General features: G+C 47.6%; 1 protein-coding gene across 9 annotated transcripts in view; it reads right to left on the bottom strand.

The window, feature by feature from the left end:
• The window catches only part of CLEC16A (C-type lectin domain containing 16A), a 222,844-nt gene that overhangs the window by 156,999 nt on the left and 42,353 nt on the right, over window positions 1-23,492 (bottom strand). For 6 of the 9 annotated variants that reach the window (XM_066274869.1, XM_066274865.1, XM_066274868.1 and 3 more), the window contains exon 10: window positions 6,532-6,763. In XM_066274869.1, the coding sequence (XP_066130966.1) occupies window positions 6,532-6,763 (232 nt within the window). The remainder of the gene's footprint in view (window positions 1-6,531; window positions 6,764-23,492) is intronic. The other 3 variants (XM_066274870.1, XM_066274867.1, XM_066274866.1) reach the window with 1 other exon arrangement.

Here is a 23,492-nt window from a genome sequence, read left to right on the forward strand (position 1 = left end):
ATAATTTATCAGCTTGCCTGGGATGATATACATTCTGATCTGATTAATATTTGGTAAATGAAGTACTTTTCAGGGAAATGGCAGGCATGACCTCCCCATAGTCTTTGACTTCACAAATTCCAGGATTCTCTCAGTTGCCCTCTGTGTTCTACATTCCAGCAATCACAGTGAGGACAGACAATAAAAGGCGGGGATAGGGAGAATAAGAAGGCCTTCAAAAGACGGTCAGGGGAAGGAGAAGAAAGATCCCTTGCTGGTTACTTAGAATACAAGGGCGGAAGTGCGTGCTCCTGCTGGCTTTGCAGCAGAATTCCAGGAGGCAAACAGGGCCTGGCAACAACTGGGTGTGCATGTGCAGAGTATTTAGGGTGCTCCTTTCTTTGCTTTTTATCTTTTACTGAATAGCACAAGATTGAATTCAGAATGTTTTTCTGGGAAGTGGCTTTTCAGAGGGTTTGCCTAAACTGACCTCCAATCTTCCTCCTTATACTAGTTAAACCCATTTGAAAAGCAGCGCTCCCACAGCTCTCTGCAACCATGGCCCAGCCTCCCAATCCTTCTCCTCCCTCCAGAGAGAGAAACAGCCACCTCACTATTCCTTATAGACACTAACGGGGATGGGCCCCCAGAAACTTGACTGAGTGCCCAGGCACAAAGTCCCCATAGCCAAACTCAAGTACCGTTTCCAAGCTCCTCCCTCTACTCTTCACCTTGGCCAGCGCTCCCAGTCAGTGCACGTGTCCCGTGCAGAACGCTGAGGCACTGATGTGCCCATTTCTAACCCTGTGGGCTGGCTATTATGAAGCCCCCTTTATCAGTGGAGAAACACAGAAAGGGCAATGACCTGCCCAGGGTCACCCAGCTGCTCAGGAGCAGTCCACAGGTCTGGGATTCAGACCCTAACTTCCGGCTCGCTGGTCCCTGGCTCACCCCCCATCAGAAAACTCTGTTGGGCCTGGGGTTTACTCTGGCTTTATAAGAAGAGCCAGAAATGAGGCCAGGCTGGATTTCATATCAGTGGAGACTTAAAAAACAACAACAACAACAAGCTAAGTTGGAGCTGTAGGCTCCCAGGCATTCCTCAACTCCCAGCTGGCCTGGCAGGTTCAGTCAGTGCTGTCACCTGCACTCCATGCCCTTGCTGGGTTTCCATGACAACAGTAGATTCTGAAGGTTAGGCCATGAAATTGATGCCTACTTTTTTCCCATAGGCCAGAAAACATGCCAAATACTGTTTTTCAAACAAGAAGTTCAAACAATTCATTCTCTTGTCTTAAGCATATTTATTTAAAGATCCTTATATTTTTATTGATTTTTGAGAGAGGAAGGGAAAGAGAGAGAGAGAGACAAGAACACCTATCTGTCCCTGTATGTGCACTGGCCGGGGATAGAATCTACAACCTTTGTGTTTCTGGACAATGAATGCTCTCAGTGGTCCCCAACCCCCGGTCCACGGACCGGTACCGGTCCGTGGGCCATTTGGTACCGGTCCGCAGAGAAAGAATAAATAACTTACATTATTTCCATTTTATTTATATCAATATTCAAGTCTGAACGATGTTTTATTTTTAAAAAATGACCAGATTCCCTCTGTTACATCCGTCTAAGACTCACTCTTGACACTTGTCTCATAAGTTCAACAATTATATTTATTTATTTATTCATTTTAGAGGAGAGAGAGAGAGAGATTGAGAGAGAGAGAAGGGGGGAGGAGCAGGAAGCTTCAACTCCCATATGTGCCTTGACCGGGCAAGCCCAGGGTTTTGAACCGGCAACCTCAGCATTCCAGGTCAACGCTTTATCCACTGCACCACCACAGGTCAGGCTCAACAATTATATTTAAAAATACCACAGTTTTTACGCCGGTCACATAATTTTATTTTGTGCATTTATCCATCCTACCCTAAAGGCTGGTCTGTGAAAATATTTTCTGACATTAAACCAGTCCGTGGCCCAAAAAATGTTGGGGACCACTGCTCTAACCAACTGAGCTATCCGGACAGGGCTCAGGCATATTTACCAAGTTTCTGCTCTAAGTGAATCCAAAAAGAGATGACTGCCCTTTCGGATTGCAGAGCAAGCTAAGACACAAACACATACCCAAGAGAGCACTCAGTGGACTAGGGTCCCCTTGTCTTCCGTTCAGTATTCACTTTCTGAAAATGTAGGGGCCCTGTGATTTTCTTGGTTTTGGAATGAGTCACCCATCACATTGGGGCAAGCAGACTGGGGGTAGGGCTGGAGGGTCCAGGGGTGCACATTCATTTTATACAACTTCCTCATCTGAACTTAAACTTGGAGGTGTGAGTTTTGGGTGCTACATTTGTAGGGGGGAAAAACATGTTAATGCCACATTCAAATCAGATCATAACAAAATTGTGACTTGTGATCACATGCCTTTTTATTCCTGTCTTTTAGGCCACCTTTTTAAGTACAGATTTCACCACTAACATGGGATGGTGGCGGGGGGGGGGGGTAGTGTCAGTATCTCTATACTGAAGAGTCACCTGTACCTGTCTGTTAGGACCAGATTGTCAATAAGCCCCTAGAACCAAAGAAAATGCAAGAAGCTTGCTAGAAAGGAGATCATTTACTTTTTTTTTGTATTTTTCTGAAGTTGGAAACAGGGAGGCAGTCAGACAGACTCCCGCATGCACCCGACCGGGATCTACCCAGCATGCCCACCAGGGGGTGATGCTCTGCCCATTTGGGGTGTTGCTCTGTTGCAACCAGAGCCATTCTAGCACCTGAGGCAGAAGCCATAGAGCCATCCCCAGCACCCGGGCCAACTTTGCTCCAATGGAGCCTTGGCTGTGGGAGGGGAAGAGAGAGACAGAGAGGAAGGAGAGGGGGAGGGGTGGAGAAGCAGATGGGCGCTTCTCCTGTGTGCCCTGGCCGGGAATTGAATCCAGGACTCCTGCATGCCAGGCCAACACTCTATCACTGAGCCAACAGGCCAGGGCAGAAAAGAGATCATTTAAAGGAGAAAACCACATATCCATCTCAAAACAGGATGGAAGATGGCCCTCAGGGGATGAGGACACGGAAATACTGTGGCTTTCTAGGGGAGGGTCCACTGTCTGTGCTGGACCAGCATCTATGCCCCTTCTTCCACCAAATACACCTCATTTTTACTGGGGGCGTTACAGTAGGGCAGACATGTGACCCAGGCCTGGCCAATCAGCACAGAACATCCCTCCCCAACGGTGGGCAAGCCAGGCCCATGAGCATCAACAAGCACTGGCCCCCAGACTTCAGCTGCAGCCAGTGAGAAGAAGCAGCTGTCTCTCCACTTGGTGGTAAGTGGCAGATTGAGAGCCTGGCACTGCCAATGGGTATCTAGGCACCTGGATCGAGCCCTGCCTAACTTCCCAGTTGCATAAATAGTAATCATTATTTTTGCATAAGCCAACTTGAGTTGAATTTCTAAATCTTGCAATCTCAAGAATACTAACATATTCTCATTAAAAAAAATAGTGTTGTGTAAATAATATTCCTTATACTCATAATTTCCAAAAGGAAAGGCCCCGAGCTTAAGAAGACCATCCAAGGCCCACAGGAAACCTAGACACCAAGACAGGACTGCAAGTCTGCAAGTCAGGTCTCCCATTTCCCAGGAACCTTCCCCATCTACTGTCCTCTGGCTTGAAACTGAATTAGGAAATGTGCCTGATGCCCTTCCAAGTCACAGGAATGAACAGCTGTGCAGTTTCACCCAAACTTACAGACACAGTCTAAGAACAGAACACCCACCGGCCACGCCTTCAAATATGAGAATAACTAAGAGATCAAATATATGATTCAAAAAGCCCTAGAATACAACTCCTGCTGCCTAGTTAGGTATCTGTTTTCTAGACAGGCCTGAGGAAGTTGTATTTTATTTAAGTGAGCTGGATAGGAAGGCTAATGCATGACTGAGAAAATAAGAAGGTACCAAAATACTAAGGGAGGGGGTTGGAGAAAGCCACACTCGACTGCGCTCTGAAGTCGACGCCAACTAAACAAGCAAATCCTCGGGAAATTCCTGGGCCCTGCCAGGCACAACCTGGCCGGGTGGCCGCCTGGAGAGCAGGATTTTATGAACTGGTAAACCTGCCCCGTTGCCCCTGCACAGGGCAGGTGGGCTCAGCATGCAGAAGGCCTTTCCCCGACCCTAACAGTGAGCTGGAGCGGCAGCCCCACCGAGCCACGGAAGGCCCTGCGCACCGGGACCGGGTCACCAGGCTGACTCATTTGGTCGTGCGCTCGAGGCCAAGACTGCCCTGTCCACACCACGGTTAGTCACAGTCCGGCCTAGTCAGAGAGCAGCCCTTAAAAGGACTGGAATGAAAGAGGGTAGCATCTTTCCAAAACAAAATTGATGAGAACACAAAGTACAAAATGGGGGAAAGTCGTCCCTTTGCCCCCTGGTATGGCTATCAGACAGCTAAATCTAGGGTTTAAGTAGACAATTTTCTGTGAGTTAAAAAAAAATCCAAATGATCCAAGTAAGCAAATAAGTATGGCTTCCCTTGTGTTTACCCCACCCCCTCACCAAAGTGATATTTGTTGGTAAAGGTTCTCTGAGCCAAAAGAGAATATCTAAACCAAAAAGCTGACTGCACACTTTGAACAGAAATAATAGCATACTGGAGATCTAAACCTTAAAAAGAGGACCAGTAGCACCAGAACAATTCTCTGGTGATACTTATTGAAATGTGATCGTGGCATTCATTGGGAACAGCCAGAAACTCAGAATGGGGCCAGAAGGGGTGGGGATGGGGATGGGTTTTGGCTGCATAATTGCAGCAAACTGCCCCAAAACAAATGAGTTTCCAGTCACTGTTTTACTGAGCCACTCCGCTTCCCAGCTTCAGACGCCTGGGACTAGGGACTCACACAGCCCAGGCTGACGGGGCCAAAGAGAGGGGCGTCAGAGCAGTCAGGGCTAGTCTAGGACCCAAGAGGACGGCTTGCAAGAAGTGCTGCTCACCCGCTCTGCAGACCACAGCTGGGAGCCGAAGCAAGCCTCTGCCTGTCCTAGGCGGTGTGGTGGGAGCTCACCCCCAGCGACCACAGCCTCCAGCCCACTTCAACCCCCCCACCACCTCTTTCACCCTGAGTGCCTGGGGCTGTGGCCAGGGGCCCCATCTGTGTGGTTCTGTGCCCAGCCCATGACACAAGGACCTGGATGGTTTAAATTTGCTTAATCCCAGGGCGGACCATTCTCTCCAGATTGAGAAGGTTTTAGCATCTAAATAAGAAGGAGGTGAAAACTAAAACAGCCTCCTTCCTGACAAAGGCAAAAAAGACTGAAGTATTCTGTTTATTCAGCACCCATAGGCAGCAAACACAACTGTACCTGACTCTAAACACATGGGACTTTTAAAAAATCTTAATGAAAGAATCCAAGGGGTTGTATTTCATTATTTGATTCCAAAAAACCAGTCTTATTAAAAATATGTAAGTTCATTAAACACTGCCTCCTTTTCTTCCTGCTGTGCACTGGAAACAATGACTTCTGTCAAAAATCACAATCCTGGTTATCAGGAATAATAAGAAGAGCAATAACGATAAAAATGATGACAATAATAGTAGTAGTAGCAAATATTTATGACACAGGCCAAGCACTGTTCTGAGGATGTTACATGAATTAACTCATTTAATTCTTGTAGTAACAAAGTAAATGCTATTTGTTACCTTCTTTTCAGGGATGGGGAAACTGAAGCCCAGGTTAAGAGCACAAAACCCTGCTCCGGGTCACCCACCCAGTGAGGCAGGCCTTGCACTGGATCTACCTTCAAACGGCTGGGTTGTGCAGGGCAGCGATTTTCAACCACTGTGCTGCAGGAATTTTTAAAACATGCAATAGCTGACTATTTAGTCAGGGGCACTGACCTCTTTTCCCTTAAATTGTCAATTTAAAAAAATGACAACAGTCAACACAACAATAGCTGTCTGCTGTCAATGAATCAAAATTATACCTATTCATTTTTTTTCAGATTGGCAAAAATACATTTTTTGGTGTGCCACAGAATTTTAGTAATGAGCTCATGTGTGCCGCGAGCTAACACGGTTGAAAATGACTGGTTTAAAGTAAGGTACAGCAGTGTCAGGGATGAAGAGAAGCACCCTGACACACAAGGGGTACCAGACAGAGAGGACAGCCCGGCTCGCAGCGCGAGCAGAGGGCAGGGTTCACGGGCATGGGCAGAGGGCAGGGTTCACGGGCACGGGCAGAGGGCAGGGTTCACGGGCACGGGCAGAGGGCAGGGCTCACGGACACGGGCAGAGGGCAGGGTTCACGGGCACGGGCAGAAGGCAGGGTTCACGGGCACGGGCAGAGGGCAGGGTTCACGGGCACGGGCAGAGGGCAGGGCTCACGGGCACGGGCAGAGGGCAGGGCTCACGGGCACGGGCAGAGGGCAGGGTTCACGGGCACGGGCAGAGGGCAGGGTTCACGGGCACGGGCAGAGGGCAGGGTTCACGGGCACGGGCAGAGGGCAGGGTTCATGGGCACGGGTAGAGGGCAGGGTTCATGGGCACACTCACCTTCGCTCTCCCCACTCGTCTTGATGCCTTTTGAACCACCCTCTGTACCTTTAGCCTTCTCGGCGTCTTCCGGGGCATCCTCGGTGGGCCCCTTCTCCTCGTCTTCTTCCTCCCCAACATTTTTGTAGTTGGGTCTCTTTTGCACCCGCCGCTTGCCCTTGTGCTTGTTCATCTCGAGGGACCGCTCGAGAGTCTCAGTGGGTTTAATAAAGCACCGAATGCTGGGCTTGGCCTAGGACAGCAGAACCGAGACAACAGGCGGATTTGAACCTTTGCATCTCACTGGATCCTGTCAAGCTGCCCAAGAGTTTCTGCCCCAAGAAATCCATTTCCAAAGTAACTAACGCTACCTCCTAATTAGTTGTTATGACTAATATTAACATCAACATGATCAAATAATCAAAATAGCCTCAGCTACCATTTACTACTGCCCCGCATCCTAAGTCAGAAACTGCAATCTCACGAAGATCAGTCATTTGCATGAGAAACTGAGAAACTTCTGTTAACATTTTACGGTACTCTGTATATGCCAGATGTGTTCTAAGGGCTCTATGTTACCTCACTTACACTTTACAACCCCAGGAGAGAGTACTTTTATTATCCTCATTTTACAGATGAGGAAACTGAGGCTCAGAGATCTTAAATGACCCACTCAAAGTCACACAGCCAGGAGGGGATTCAAAGCCATAATAAGCCATCTGTACCATTTATGACTTACTACACACATTGATGTTATTATTAACTTATTTAAATAAATTTATTTTAAAAGAAACTGTGGATCACTAAAGGAAATGGAACACCATTGTGCCTTGCTATTATAAAAATAAGTAACAGAAAAGCAAAGCAAGGTGACTAAATGTAGCCAAAGGCTAGCTTTCTTTAGAAGGCTAGTGAGTATCAGTGATGAGTTAAAGCTCACATCCAGCCTGACCTGTGGTGGCGCAGTGGGATAAAGCGTCAACCTGGAAGTGCTGAGGTCACCGGTTCGAAACCCTGGGCTTGCCTGGTCAAGGCACATATGGGAGTTGATGCTTCCAGCTCCTCCCCCCCTTCTCTCTCTCTGTCTCTCTTCTCTTCCTCTCTCTCTCCCTCTCCTCTCTAAAATGAATAAATAAATAAATTTAAAAATTTTTAAATAAAATAAAATAAAATAAAAATTAAAAAAAAAGCTCACATCCAAAGGAAGAAGTTTTTCCCTGAAAAGTCAGAGGCTTCTAAGAGAACTGAAGGAGGCCTGTTGTGTCACCAGTGGTTCATGTCCCATATTCTGGAAAACATGGCTGTATCTTAGTCCTTATAACAACCAGGAGATATAGGGATTATCAGTCCCACTTTGTAGATGAGAAAATAGAGGCTCAGAAGTGGTAAGTGACTTGCCCAATGTCACACAGCTACGCAGAATCAGAATTTTAACAGAAGCTTGCCCAATCCCAAAGCCCAAGCTCTTCCTAAAATAACAGTGCTTCCCCAGGAGCTTAAACTCAGTTCCATACTTAGTATTCTCTAAAAAGCATTTACATACAAATGGACCAGAACTAGAAAGGAGCAAAGACAAAAGAAAATCGTCTGATTTGTCTGGGGCAGGATTCTGAATGAAGTGTTTTTCTCTTTCCAGGGTCTGGATGATGTTCAGATATCATTTTGTCATTTAAAAAAAGAAAAGTTTTCAAGTAACCTTTTTCATTATCTTGATATGGTTTATTCATCTTCTGAATTTACCCCAAACAACAACCAACTGTAATCTGGGGGCCACTGTACCATGCCAATAAGTAAAATGTGCTCAAGGAACACAAATTAATTTCAATAACACTCAAAACAAACGTAATTGAAAGCTAAATTAGCATCCAAATCCAAACATTAATTTTTATTTACCCACTTAGGATTATTCATCCACGAAAATGACAGATGAACTAAGACATGATTCTAGTGTCCAGGAAACCCAGATAGCGCATTATAGACGCCAGCCACTGAGAGCCCAGAGCATTCTGAGCATGCACCGCGTGACAGACAGTATCTATCAAAGCCCACTCAGGATGCTGTGTGATCGAAAGTGGCCCCAGGTGCACCCCCATCCTCTCATGAGGGACCTGAACCCCGTATGTTAGGGCCCCAAGATAAAGTGACAGCTCCCTCCTATCACCACTGATTCCCAACGAGTATTAGTCAGACCATGACACGCACAGTGAAAACTTTCAGAAACCGAAAACCGAGACCAGGCACGGAGCAAAACGCCATCCAGTTAGATGTCCCGAGCAGAAGTTCTCAAGGATGGAAGTGGAAACCACTCCCTGAGCCGCTTGCGGAGGCAGGTGGGCGGAACCACTGAGAGAACAGAGGGAAGTAAACTGGTGGGCGCACACAGTCCAGCGCGGGTCGGGGCCGCGAGCACGCTCGCTGAACGTGCAGAGGCAGGTGGGCGGAACAACTGAGAGAACAGAGGGAAGTAAACTGGTGGGCGCACACAGTCCAGCGCGGGTCGGGGCCGCGAGCACGCTCGCTGAACGCTACCTTAGCTAAGGCTACCTCTCTGGGCTTCAGGTTTCTGGTCTAAGATGCTGGGAAAGTAATTCTGACCTAAAGCTAAATGAAACCACGCATGTAAAGGTCCTTCAGAGCCTGGCAACACAGTAAGCATCCAGCATGTGAATGCCAGTGACCTTCCCTTCCCTCCCTACATTGAAAAAAATATCAACTATGAAAATGAATTTTAAAACTTTCCAAAGGGATCTGCTTTTTCGGTGATCAGGTGTTGGGGAGGCATGCTTGCTGGGGAAATTTCAAACCTTTAAAATGTAACCTACCCAGTAAACAGCTGGAAATAACCTAAATGTCCCTCAATAGGGGAGTGGTTAGGTAATTATGGTCTGTCCATCGAGTGATAGACTGATACAGAAAGAGCATCAGGAAGGAAAAGCAAGAACAGGGAACACAGTGGAGTCTCTTTCAGGTAAAGCTATTCAAAGGCTCCACCTGATGCTATAAATGCAATTTTCCTTGGAAAGCTGCATAAGAACATATTAGAATTCCATCTTTGGGGAAAGAAAGAAGGGGAGCAGTACTATGAGTGTACACCCACGCAGTACACTTGTATTTTTTCATTTCTGTATCTTTCCATGAGATTTGAAACTTCTAACCATGTATGTATATTAACTTTTTAGAAAATTCAGCAAGGATCATTTGGACATTGGAATTATGGACTTTATTTTCCCTCTTTTTCGTCTATATTTAAAAACCTGACTTTCCCCCCTTAATACTAACAACATCCAGATCCCACAGCTAGCATTGAGAAGCTGACAGGGCTTGGCTGGAAATCATCGGCAGAGATCTGAGATCACTCCTGCTGCTCTGCTCAACAGCCTTCTGGCTGCCAGCCTCCCAGGAACCTCTTTGTTACACTGGATAATTCCAGATGTTCCAGATGGAAAGCCGCCAAGAGAGGGGTCTCGTCCATCCTCCTCCCTGCTGTGCTCTCAACACTAAACCAGGTGGAACAGGGCAGGGCCTGCATGGGACGGCTGTTGAGTGAAACCGTGGCTGCCTGTACTATACTGCATCCAAAGTAATAGAACAAAAAAGAGGAAATGGAAGAAGGAAAGAAAAGAGCTAACTGATACTTCTAGGAGCTGGACTCCATACAGCAAAAGAGCAAGTGTGATGACACCAACCAAAAATGGCAAAGCCCACTTCAGAATAAAGAAAAAATCAGAAAGTTGGGTTTTTCTTTCCATAAAGAAAGCACACCAGCCCTGGCCGGTTGGCTCAGCGGTAGAGCGTCGGCCTAGCGTGCGGAGAACCCGGGTTCGATTCCCGGCCAGGGCACATAGGAGAAGCGCCCATTTGCTTCTCCACCCCTCCGCCGCGCCTTCCTCTCTGTCTCTCTCTTCCCCTCCCGCAGCCAAGGCTCCATTGGAGCAAAGATGGCCCGGGCGCTGGGGATGGCTCTGTGGCCTCTGCCCCAGGCGCTAGAGTGGCTCTGGTCGCAACATGGCGACACCCAGGAGGGTCGCAACATGGCGACGCCCAGGATGGGCAGAGCATCGCCCCCTGGTGGGCAGAGCGTCGCCCCCTGGTGGGCGTGCCGGGTGGATCCCGGTCGGGCGCATGCGGGAGTCTGTCTGACTGTCTCTCCCTGTTTCCAGCTTCAGAAAAATGCAAAAAAAAAAAAAAGAAAACACACCATGCATGTCTCAGAGAAAAGTATCCTGTAGCCTGACCTGTGGTGGTGCAGTGGATAAAGCGTTGACCTGGAGTGCTGAGGTCGCTGGTTCGAAACCCTGCACTTACTTGTCTGGTCAAGGCACATATGGGAGTTGATGCTTCCTGCTCCTCCCCCCTTTATCTCCCTCTCTCTCTCTCTCTCTGCTCTCTAAAATGGAAAAAAAAAAAAAAAAGATCCTGTAAATAAGGTCTGTGTTTCTCAAATGCTGCAGGCAGGGTTTCACCAAAGGCTCAGCGCCCAGGACCCCAGACTCAGCCAGGTACTCAAGTGCAGGGTGCAAGGAGAGAACTGGGGGTTCTGGCTGGACATGTAAGCTGGTTTCTGTGGTCAGAGCTAGAGGAAGGCCAACAGTGTGATTTCAGGAGTGGCCTGAGGGCCTAACTGCTCCCGGACTGCCCCTGCCTGCTGGGTAAAGATGCTTTCCATCAGCCTTCATCCCTCCAGCCTAAGGCTTTGGTCCTGGCTTAAAAGAGGAATACCTGAGGAGACTCTCAGGAGGTCAGCACTAAGTCCTACCAGGTGCTGCAGGATCTGAGAACAGGTTCTGCAAGGGCAGCAAGAAGGGTTAGGAGGGGAAACGGAAGCATGCCAGGCCCGGAGTCAGTGCCGAGGAGGGGCAGCACGCCGACGTCCCCACTGTCAGAGCACCCTCCACTAGGTCTGTGTGCGCCCCTCCTCCGGGCCTGGACACAGACGGCACACAGAAAAGCTAGCTGCGACCAATCCATCAAGGGGCCCATTTCCAGTTAAAAAACAAAGCCACTGGTTCAAATCACGTTCTGTACATATATTTTGCTGTGCTGATAGATATTTGTATGAGACTACACTAAGCAAGGTCTGGAGAATATACAAACTGAAAATAGCGGTTCCTGCTGAGGATGATACTGAGGTTGGGGGAACTTTCACTTTCCACTCTAGTTGTTTTTATATCAGTTGTTTTAACCCAAGAAGTACGGTCGGTGCCATTTAAATGTAAAGAATACCTTGAAGGAACGTATCTGATGCCACTGAACTGTATACTTAAAAATGGTTAATCCATCATAAATGCTATTGTATTTCTTATATGTATTTCACAGTTTTTAAAGAACATCTTTACAATAAAGGCCCCTCTGGAAATCAGAATGGTGACTAGCTGGGGAAGAGAACAGGGGGTGTTAGTTAGACTGTGAAGGAGCTGTACGGATGCCAGTAATGTTTTCTGTCTTGACTTGAATTACACACAAATACAATCATACGTTCAACGCCATCAAGCAGTACACCTAGTAAGACGTGCACTTTTATGCACTTTATATTATCCCTCAATTAAAAGAAATTATCTAAAGCAGTAGTCCCCAACCCCCGGGCCGCGGACCGGTACCGGTCCATAGGCCATTTGGTACCGGTACGCAGAGAAAGAATAAATAACTTACATTATTTCTGTTTTATTTATATTTAAGTCTGAACAATGTTTTATTTTTAAAAAATGACCAGATTCCTTCTGTTACATCCATCTAAGACTCACTCTTGATGCTTGTCTCGGTCATGTGATACATTTATCCGTCCACCCTAAAGGCCGGTCCATGAAAATATTTTCTGACATTAAACTGGTCTGTGGCCCAAAAAAGGTTGGGGACCACTGATCTAAAGGATTTTCAATCAAGTCAGATTGTCATAATGCACTAAATATAAGCTAGAAGCGAATCAGATAACTTGGGAAGCTGTATTCATTGCAGTCACCAGAGGACGGACCTAGTCACTCACGGCGGCCCGTCTAGACATCCAGCGCTGGGCTGAGAGCAGGGAAGCCAAGGCCACGCCTAGGCAGCGCTCCCATCCAGCCAGGAGCAGGCAATGTGCTGCCATGCGGCCCGTGCAGAAACTAGGCAGAAAAGGTCACTGGGGCACAAAGGAAGAGTGGGGATTGTGCCGGGCTGCGGGGGCTGCGGGTGGTGGGAGGGTGGAAGGGCTTCATGGAGAAGGAAACGACTGGTCAAGTCTTGCATTCACCAGAACACGCAGGAAGAGAATGCTAGGAAGGACAGCTCAGGGCTCCAGCCTTTACTGCTGTCAAGGCCAGAGTCACCTGGAGCTGGGGAGCTTGATGACAGAGGCGGTGTCCTGGGACACAATGTGCCTGGCCAGCTCCCAGGTGGCAGCACGAACATGGGAAGCCAGGAGGCAGTGCTGGGCCAGCAGGGCAGTCTCTCCAGCCAGCTGTTCATGAGAGAGCTCATGACGCTCCCAGCCTGGGAAGTGATGCTGGGGTGCCCCTGCGCCAGCACCTGGTACAGTGTTGAGTGGGATTCTCTGTGCCTCCTCAGTGGTGCAGTGGGAGGGGAGAAGGCAGGGCTGGAGAGTGGCGAGGAAAAGGACCGCAGGGACACCAGGCAGGATCCTTCTGAGGAAGCAACTAGAATCCTTTCGTTGAAAGAGCTCTGCTAAGGGATTTGAGAACAAAGAGAAAGGTTTTCCCCTAAGAAAAGAGGCAGCCATACTGAATAACAAAGTCACGCCCAATGTTAAGGGCAGGCTTGAGCCCAGATTTCAGACCTACTTACTGGGTAAGTGACCCTGACCAAATGAGCCTCAGTTTCCTTATCTGTAAAACAGGAACAAGAGCAACTCCATCACATGCTGCCATGGGGCTGAAATGAGATCCTGAATGCAAAAATGCCTGGCACGCTGCCTGCCACAAAAAATTATTTATTTACCTTCCACCTCTTGGCAAATAGATCACTAGGATGGAAGAGATGGCAGGGGAGGGGCTAACCTTTAAAAAACAATCACACTCTGTTTTAAATTTGACTCCCTAGCAACTTACTGGCTTTTTGGTTTGTTAGTAAGCTAGACTACAGAAAGTGCTCCTGGGCTGCTGGCCAACCTCCCAACGTCTAGCCTCGGGGCTGGGACTGGCCGGCAAAGAACAAAGGCTGCGTGGGATCCTCAGGGAGCTGAAGTAGAGCCTGGGCTTGGTGCCCCATTCATCCTGATTTGAGTCTTAACTGCACCGCTCCCGACCTTCTCCTCTACGGGCCTCAGTTTCCACAAGCATTACGTGGGCCCCATATTAGCATTCCCCACACCCAGAACTCCTGGGTGGTGCCAAGAGGTAGCACACGTGTTATTTTTCTCAGGTAATAACCATGATCAGTAATACCTACTGAGCATCTGAAATGTGCCCCGCGCTACTCTGAGAACTTCGCATACATGACTCACTTTACCCTCCAAACAATCGGATGGGCAGGGAGCTGCAGAGAACACGGGATTTGCCCAGCTCGTGAGAGGCAGAGCCAGGATTTGAACCTAGGAAGTGTAGCTTTAGTGCCCCTGTGTTCAACCCTTCTGCTGCACTGCTCAAACATTCACCCCTTCCAACAAGCACTTGCTGAGCCTCCCAACATGGGGTCAGACCCCACAAAGGACTGCTGGAACGGCTGACCCTAAGTCACACTAACCAGAGAAGCAAGTAGCCAACCCTGTGAAGCAAAGGCTCAGGGACAGTCTACGCATCACTCATTAGGTGGCCCTCTGACCTGACTATCATTATGGCTGACCACAATGCATAATTGTTGCCTATTTTCGTCTCTAATACCAGAGCTCCCAATGTCACAGGGGTCACGGTGGCCCAGATTTACACTAACTACAACCAGTACCGCAGCGTGTCTTTGCAACTGGCTACAGAAGGAAATGGGCCGATAATTGAAGCAGAGTGAGCCTCTTCTCATTCCAAAATGAGGTGATCAGCAAGGAAACAGACAGAATAAACTCCAGAGTGATGGATGGGTGCGAGCGCCATGTGCCAAAACCTGAGTAATGCGGGGCTGCTGAACCAAAGCCCAGACACGTGTCCAGAATGCACAACTGCAACCACATCAGCGCGGCGTCTGGACAATGCTGCCAACTTTAATGGGGAAAATAAAACCTAGCGAGGGGGAAACATGAAGAGGTAACAGGCCACTTCCATTAACAAGAGGAGCATGGCATTCTTCTCCATGAATTGGCCAATTACCAGGGAGCGTTGTAGCTGCAGAGGCACAAACCAAAGAAATGCCCATTTATCTGGAATCAGAACAATCTTACAGCTCAGGCGCCTCGCACTGCACTCAACACGGTTTTTTAGAAAGCAGGTAACATCAAGATGGTGCTGTGACTTCCTGGAACGCAACCTCTGGGGTATTGCTGGGTCTGCACAAGAGCAGCCTCATCCCCCTAGCCTTCTCCACCCATGGTCATCTTCCCTGTCCCCCTCAGGGCCACATCTGGCAGTCAATCAAGAGCTCATGAGTGCTTATGTGATGAATTAACTGCAAGATATTTATGACTGAAAAGGCATATTTGACACTCCTGCAAAATAAAACCTAGTTTTTTCATTAAACAATGACAAATCAAGCACTTACTTGGTATTTCTTTTTTTTTTTTAATTAATTTTGAGAAAGGAGAGAGAGAGAGAGAGAGAGAGAGAGAGAAAAGGGGGAGGGAGGAGCAGGAAGCATCAACTCCCATATGTGCCTTGACCAGGCAAGTCCAGGGTTTTGAACCGGCGACCTCAGCGTTTCCAGGTCGACGCTTTATCCACTGCGCCACCACAGGTCAGGCCTACTCGGTATTTCTTTAGGAAAAGAATTATACTATATGTTGTTCTCTAAAAAGAGATAATGGACTGTGACATACTGGTGACTCTCAGGTCCCCAAAACGTTCCATCCAGAGCCCATCTCATGCTAAACTGGAAGTAACTATCATTGCAGATGGTGACATAGGACACAAAACAGAAACAGCATGAAGATTCAGGGCTTGACGCCTGCATTCTCCTGCAACTAGGTGACAACAGAACGATCACTTAACCTCCGGGAGTATCGACTTCCTTGTGTGGAATGTGAGCTAACACTAACATACCTCCCTCTCTGAGTTATTATGAGTCTTAAATGAGACGCGAGGTGAGAACCAGGTCGTTCCTCTTCTCTAAAATGATAAATGTCCCCCTCTCCCACTGACCAGGTATGTTTCTTGCACACTGTCCTCTCTTCTGACCGCAGACAGCCAGCCCATTCCCACTGAGGACTCTGGCTCACCACTCTCCATGCCTTGACGATCACAAAGCTGCCGCCACCCCACACCATCCCACCCTCAACTCTCGGGAGGGTGCATGCAAGCCTTGTCCTGCAGTCCTCAAATCTAATTTCAGCATCTCAGGGACGACTTCCTCACCATAATCTCCCAAACCTGTTTCTTTCTTTAAAAAAAAATTTTTTTATTTAATTTACTGGGGTGACATTGGTTAATCAAACTGTATAGGTTTCAGGTGTACAACCCTGTAATACATCATCTGTATATTGTACTGTGTTCACCTCCACAAGTCTAGTCTCCTTCTGTCACCACTTACCCCCCTTTCCCCTCCTCTACCCCCAACCCTTTTTCCATGATAATAACCGTACTATTATCTGCCTATGAGGTTTTTCTTTTTTCTTTCTTAATCCCTTTGTCTTTTTCACCCAGCCCCCAACCCCTTCCCCTCTGACAGCTGTCAGTCTGTTGTCTGTATCTATCAATCTCTTTCCATTTTGTCTGTCATTAGATTCCACACGTAAGTGAAATCATATGGATTTGCCTTTCTCCGACTGTCTATTCCACTCAGCATACTGCTCCAGGTCCATCCATGCCATTGCAAAAAGTAAGACTTCCTTCCTTTTATGGCTGAGTAGTATTCCATTGTGCGAATGTACCACAGCTTTTCCACCCACTCATCTACTGACGGGCACTTGGGCTATTTCCAAATCTCGGCTATTGTAAACAACGCCGCAGTGAACATAGGGGTGCACTTATTCTTTCAAATCAGCATTTTGGGTTTCTTCAGATACATTTCCAGAAGTGTAATTGCTGGGTCACAAGGCAGTTCCATTTCCAATTCCCTGAAAAAAACTCCATACTGCTTTCCATGGTGGCTGCACCAATCTGCATGCCCACCAACAGTGCACGAGGGTTCCCTCTTCTCCACAGTCTTGTCAAAATTTGTTGTTTGCTGGTTTATTGATGATGGCCTTTCTGATGACAGGTGTAAGGTGATATCTCATCACGGTTTCAGTTTACCGTTCTCTGATTTTTAGCGACATGGAGCACCTTTTCCTGTCTACTGGCCACCTGTGTGTCCTTTCCGAAGAAGTGTCTATCAGGTCCCCCACCCACTTACCAACTGGACTATTTGTTTCCTTGGTGGTGAGCTGTATACATTCTTCATAAATTCTAGATCAGGCATCCCCAGACTACAGCCCACAGGCCGCATGCGGCCCCCTGAGGCCATTTATCCGGCCCCTACCGCACTTCCGGAAGGAGCACCTCTTTCATTGGTGGTCAGTGAGAGGAGCACTGTATGTAGCAGCCCTCCAACGGTCTGAGGGACATGTTAACCCCCATCAGCTGTATAGTTGGTGAATATGTTCTCCCATTCAGTGATCTGTCCTCTCATTTTTTCGATAGTTTCCTTTGCTATGCAAAACCTTTCCAGTTTGATGTGCTCCATTTATTCATTTCTTTCTTTGTTTCCCTTGCCTGAGGAGACATATCAGAAAAAATACTGCTACGAGGAATGTCCAAGATTTTACTGCCTATGTTTTCTTCTAGGATTTTTATGGTCTTAAGTCTAACATTTAAGTTTTTAATCCATTTTGAATCCATTCTTGTGTGTGATGTAAGAAGGTAGTCTAGTTTCTTTTCTTTTGCACGTATTTCTCCCAATTTTCTCAACACTATTTATTGAATAGCCTCTCTTTACCCCATTGGATACTCTTGCCTCCTTTGTCAAGTATCAACTGACCATACAGGTGTGAGTTTATTTCTCGGCTCTCTGTTCTGTTCCACTGATCTATATGTCTGTTTTTACGCCAGAGCCACACTGTTCTGACTACCACGGCCTCGTAGAACAGTTTGTCATCAGATCGCGTGACTCCTCTAACTCTGTTCTTCTTTCTCAAGACTGCTGTGGCTATTTGGGGTCTTTGCGTTCCAACCAAACCTGTTTTCTATTTCTTCCCAGATTCAATCTTAAATCTGTGTTGACATGTTTGTTTGCTGTTTCCCCCGAACCTCGAAATCTCGTCTATCTTGTTCATCCTGTATTGCCTGAGGCAGGAAATGTGTGGGTGCTCCAGAATTCTTGTGGGAGAGAGAAGAAAAGGGGAGCGAGGCAGCCAGCTGGCACGCAGTAAGTAGTCAACAGATGAACACTGCTCTTACGAAGGAATGACCCACCCAGAGTTCGAGTGTCACCCAGAACAAAGTTATTTGAGTGAATTAATCTATTTTTTTCCTTCCCTTGGCTTGTGAAGCTTTTGAGAACCTGTCCCCGTGCCTGGCTGGAGATTACCAGAAAGGTCCCCTGAAGTACGGTTCTGAGCATCAAGGTGAGGGGCTGGCGGGCAGTCAGTCACTCTCGGGCCAGCCAGGGGCTCAGAACTCACTGGGGAAACCCCACTAACCACCTCCTAGGATGAGTTACACTCACCTGCCACGTCTATTGTCCTCAGTCAGGCAGTGAGTGACTCACAGCACTCCCCTCCCAGCCCGCATCGCTGAACTGCTGGTGCACCCAGAGAAAGTGAACAAAGCGGCCCTCTTCTCACCCGTGTGCAGCCTCCTGTCGGGTGAAGCATCCCAAGCAAAACCAAGTGTCCTAGGTGGAGGACTTTGGGCACTGCCCAAGGCTGGGTTTCCTCAGCGTTTAGAGCTACGGTGCTTGATTCCCTCAATGAGATTCATTATTTTAAGACAACCAGTGTTGACTGCAGGAACCATGCAATACCAGGGACACAAAGGTCAAGATGTCCTCATTTCTCCCAGTGAAAATTTCCAAGTCCTGCGCTGGTTAACAAGGTGTCACACACCCTGGGCCCTCGCTCCCCTCCCTACTACTTGCTCTGCCTCGACAAGCTGCTCCTTTCTGTTGTGCCAACACACCCGGCGCTGGCCTTTGCGCTGGCTGTTCTTCCTGGCCGAGGCGCTCTTCCCCCGGATGTCTACATGACTCAGTCCCTTACTTCCTTACAGTCGATGCGCAAATGTCACCGTCCCAGTGAGGCCTGGCCTGGCCACCCTACGGAGCGCTGTACCCCACCGAGCCTCCTGGCACCGCCCCCTCTTCTCTGCTTCTCTACTGCTGTGCCTCTAGAGCACTCCCCACATTCTACATGCTATGATGTTTACTGACATCTTTCTACTACAGCAGAAGCTTCCAGAGGTCAGGGGTCTCTGTTTTGTTTCCTGTGCCTAGAACAGAGCCCCGTAACATGGCTCAATAGTTTGTTACATAGATAAATAAATAATGTTGGCCCAGCTTCAAGGAACTTAAAGTCTGGCTAAAACACTCCAAGGCCCAAAAGGGTCAGGCTCTGATGAAGACTAATAAAGCCCCAGGGTAGACACCGGAAATGGTGGGTGCTTCATTTTTTCTGTCCCCTCCCCTCGATTTTCCTGGTTTTAGCAGAAAGCTGGAAGAAGTTACCAGTGGCTTGATGTAGACTTGTCTCAGTGCAGACTGATTCAGCAGGGGGCGTGACACTATCTCACACCATGGAGCCACCTGCCTCCAGCCTTGGGCCACCCGAGCCCATTCTGTGTCATGCTGTCAGGCAGACTAAGAAAGCCAGCTATGGTCTGAGTCACAGAACCCTTTCCACCCCACCCCCGCTTTGCCCACTCTTTTTCCCTGTTGGCTTCGCCAGAATGTGACAATTCCGAGAACCTCTGGCCCTTCTCTGACTCACTGAACCAGGATCAGCACCCATGGTCCCTCAGGGCCAGTCACCTGCAGCCTGAGCTAAATACAGGCTGTCCCTCATGAACCTCCACACTACGGGACTTCTACTAATTGTCCAACCCACTTTCTGCACAGGAGAAAGGGAGAGGCGACTGTTTCTAAGAGGTCTCTCATCTACAGCGATACCCTACTTGATATGTGGAACATGCAGCAGCCTGGGTTCTCTACAGTTCTGTCAAACCCCCTTATACGTGAACCAGAGCTGCCACACTCAATACTTCTGTGAGCAACAATGGTGCCTCGGAGCGGTAATTCCATTGAGGGATCACGGGAAAGACCACAAAGACCCCACACAAAGGGAGAATACGTAAGTTCTACTTCTTTTGTGGCAGTGTTTGCAACTGTGCCAATTAAGGCCTTTGATTTATAGAAGTCTATCTTTATCCTTTGGTGTTCACAATCAACTCTCTTCCCAAAGCCTATTATCACTCTCAGGAAGAAGAATGTGTGTCCTTCAGAAAGAACCAGCACTGATTAAGCAGGGCTCCTGAGTAAGGTCAGGGTCACTGAAAGAGGTGAGGGAACTCCAATCCGGGGGTATATTCTGCCTGCTGCATTCAATACATGGGAGGCTCTGCAGCAGTCTAGCTCAAGCCTGGTTTGGAGAAAGCCCTGAAGCAGTGAGCAGGGGCCCAAACCCAGGGCTGCTTCTGCAAACACACAGGCCAGAGAAGCCAGGCTGCTACTTTCTCAGCTGCCGGTTCCATAGCCCATGTCCTTGGAAGAGTGTTCTGCTAGCAGAGGGCCCAGCGCCCAGGAAGAGTGGTCTTCCCCTAGAGAACTGACAACTAATGCCCTAGTATACACTCAATCTTTAGGATCCCTAGAGCAGTGGTCCACAACCTTTTTGGGCCCACAGACCGGTTTAATGTCAGAAAATATTTTCACAGACCGGCCTTTAGGGTGGGATGGATAAATGTATCACGTGACCGAGACAAGCGTCAAGAGTGAGTCTTAGATGGATGTAACAGAGGGAATCTGGTAATTTTTTAGAAATAAAACACCGTTCAGACTTAAATATTAATAAAACGGAAATAATGTAAGTTATTTATTCTTTCTCTGCAGACCGGTACCAAATGGCCCACGGACCGATACCTGTCTGCAGCCCCGGGGTTGGGGACCACTGCCCTAGAGCATCACCTGATGACCATCACAACTGGTTGAAATGGTGCCTACAGCGAGACGGTCAATGACTTTATTTTGGGACAAACAAGCCTATTCTGCCCCTAAATTCTGTTCCCACTCTGAATTCACAGCCAGCCAACGCACATCAGTTACTTAAGTATCTGCACTGTCCAGAGATTGTATTTGAGGCCAGCTGAATCGGAGGGCCCAGAATGCACACAGAGAGCTTGGACCACTGCCACTAAATGGCCACATTTAGTATTAGCGCTGTCATTGTTGTCACCATTGTTGCTATCACTTGGCCCTCAATACCTTTGTGTCTGTTCATAAGGCACCTCCCTAAGGGTACACTGAGTGTGCCTCTGTGTCAATTATTCCAAGAAGAAAGGTCCCAAGTAGGGGACACAGGGTTGTACTGCAGCCTCAGAAACTAAGATCAGGAGAATAACAACAAGTCATATTTATGCCAATATGTGCTAGGTGTTGGAATAGTACTTTATGCTGCATTTAATCCTCTCTAAAAATCCAATTGGATTGTTATTCCAATTGGAGAGGTGAGAACATGGATGCTGGGCGAGGTGAACTAGTGTGCCCTGGGGCACACACCTGGCGAGAAGAGGAGCCGAGATCTGAGGGGCCCAGGTAGCCTGGCTCCAGAGTCCACTCCACTCCACTCCACTCCACTGCCTCTGAAGGTGGAATGTGGGACAAAACCAACAGTAACTCGCTCTCACACTCCTTCCCCAAAAGTCCGCCTGTGAGCAGAGAGGAGGCGGCATGTGAGGGTCAGGCCCTGAGGCTATTTCTGTCCTGAGAGTCATTCAGAACATCACGAGGGCCCTTGTGACCCCACCACCAGTTCACCCATGGAGTCATTCACTCCTGTAGGGAGCGCGCACTGAGCACCTGTGGCAAGCCCCATGATGGCACAAGTGACGCAGGCATCTCCAAGACACCCTGCGGGGAATAGGAAGCCCAGTGGGGGAGGGTCGTGTCTTCTCTGTGCACCACTGCATCTCTGATGAGGAATGAATGAATGAATGCAAGTAAAAACTAAGGAAACTATCCATAGAAACCCAGGATGAAAAAAGTCCCTGCTTTAAAAAAAAAGTACCCACAGGTCGTGAGGCATCTACTATAATCTAATCTATATGTTCGTTTTGCAAAAATAAAGGAGATGTTAGCAGTTTCAGAATTAGTGTTCTCTTACTCTATTTCCCTGACAAGAAACATACTATCTGCTCTGCATTAGAATTAGAGCCAGAAATTACCCCTTAGCAGGGACCCTATTATTTTAATGCACAGATGAATTTCAATTAGACAATTTATCTAACCATGCTGATGTATTTTAAATTTAACCCTAAATTACAGACTTTTCAAATAACTCTGCTTTCTCCTCTGCTTCTCTCTCTTCAATTTTGGTTTGGTTTTGTGAAAGGTCTGCTGGTAAAAATGAAGCAATACCAGTAACTTATCTACAAATTACGGGAAGGAGAAAGTAGGTTAAAAAAGACCAAGAAACTTAAAACAAGTATGACCAAACCACATCCGAGTTAGGCAGGAAACAATAGGAGACTGTTCTTGCTCAGAGGGAAGGAAGGTAAATCTTACCAGGACTACTGTCAAACAAGTCATAAATGAGATTCACCTCCACTCTTCCCAAATTTCAACTGCCCTCATTAGAATACAACAAACTTTGATTTTGCACCCAGGGAAAGGCAAAAACCAGAAGTAGAAAGCTGACACTTACACTTGGGCTGACAATTCCTTCCATGCTCAAAAAAATCCCATTTCCAGTTCAGGAGTCCACCACAATGAGCAGCTGTGTGTCTATCATACTGGAAGAAAGACCTTCACCCCAAGCAGAGGCCATCGAGAAAAAGAACAGATCTCCTAAACGCTCCCCCTGATTAGAGGGTTTGACTAAAGTGGGTATCCTAAGCTGCGAAGTCACCAGTAACTTTCTGCAATTTGCTTTTGCTCAAATTGTAAACCCCATGTATCAATGCCAGTATCCTGTTTGTGATACTGCTCTAGAGTTCTGCAAGATGTTACCAATAGGGGAAAAACTAGGGAAAGGGTATTATTATTTCTTACATGGGTATGACAATCAATTTCAATTAAAAAGAAACCTCCGCAAATCTTGGCACCCCAGTGATCTCTGGGTTCATCTTGGAAAACGAAGTCTAAGTTCAGCAGTGAGTACCCTATCAGAAGACATTCCGAGATGAAGCCCTAGCAGCTCTCTTGGATTCTGGAAATTGTAAGACAAAAGCAAGTTCAAATGGACCCAATGCATTCTAACTTGTTATTAATGTAAATGTAGTATGAATTAGAAGCAGGCTGGGTGGGGGCTGGGCAAATCTAATGGCAAACACATGCCTCAGGTAATGGGGGCAGCCTCTGAGAAGCTTCCTACAGAAACATGGACACAATGGGACCAGATCAATCTGTTCAAGATAACCCTGAAATCAATTTTCATGTGAAATTTCTTAAATCTTAAAGTTGGTAATTCATGAAATTTTCTTTTACCCACTGTCAGTCTTCAACCAAACAGCTCTGAGGAGCGGGCTGCAACCTGTCAGGCACTTGATGGCACTTTAAGTGTATTTTCTTCCCATCCTCTCAAGAGCCCTTTGGAGTGAGGCTTGCTCTCCCTGTCTTCTAGACAGAGAGAAACAACTTGCCCAAGGTAACCTGCTGGCCAGCAGGGTCTTTAACAGCTCTGACTGGGAGGCCCTGCTGATTCAACGCTCCATTACTTGCATTCATTCTGCAAAAGTGAGTTCAAGAAAGCTGCAAAGCAGTATCTCCAGCTCCATAAACACCCA

This window comes from Saccopteryx bilineata, chromosome 4 (genome assembly GCF_036850765.1).
Source record: "Saccopteryx bilineata isolate mSacBil1 chromosome 4, mSacBil1_pri_phased_curated, whole genome shotgun sequence".
Lineage (NCBI taxonomy): Eukaryota > Metazoa > Chordata > Mammalia > Chiroptera > Emballonuridae > Saccopteryx > Saccopteryx bilineata.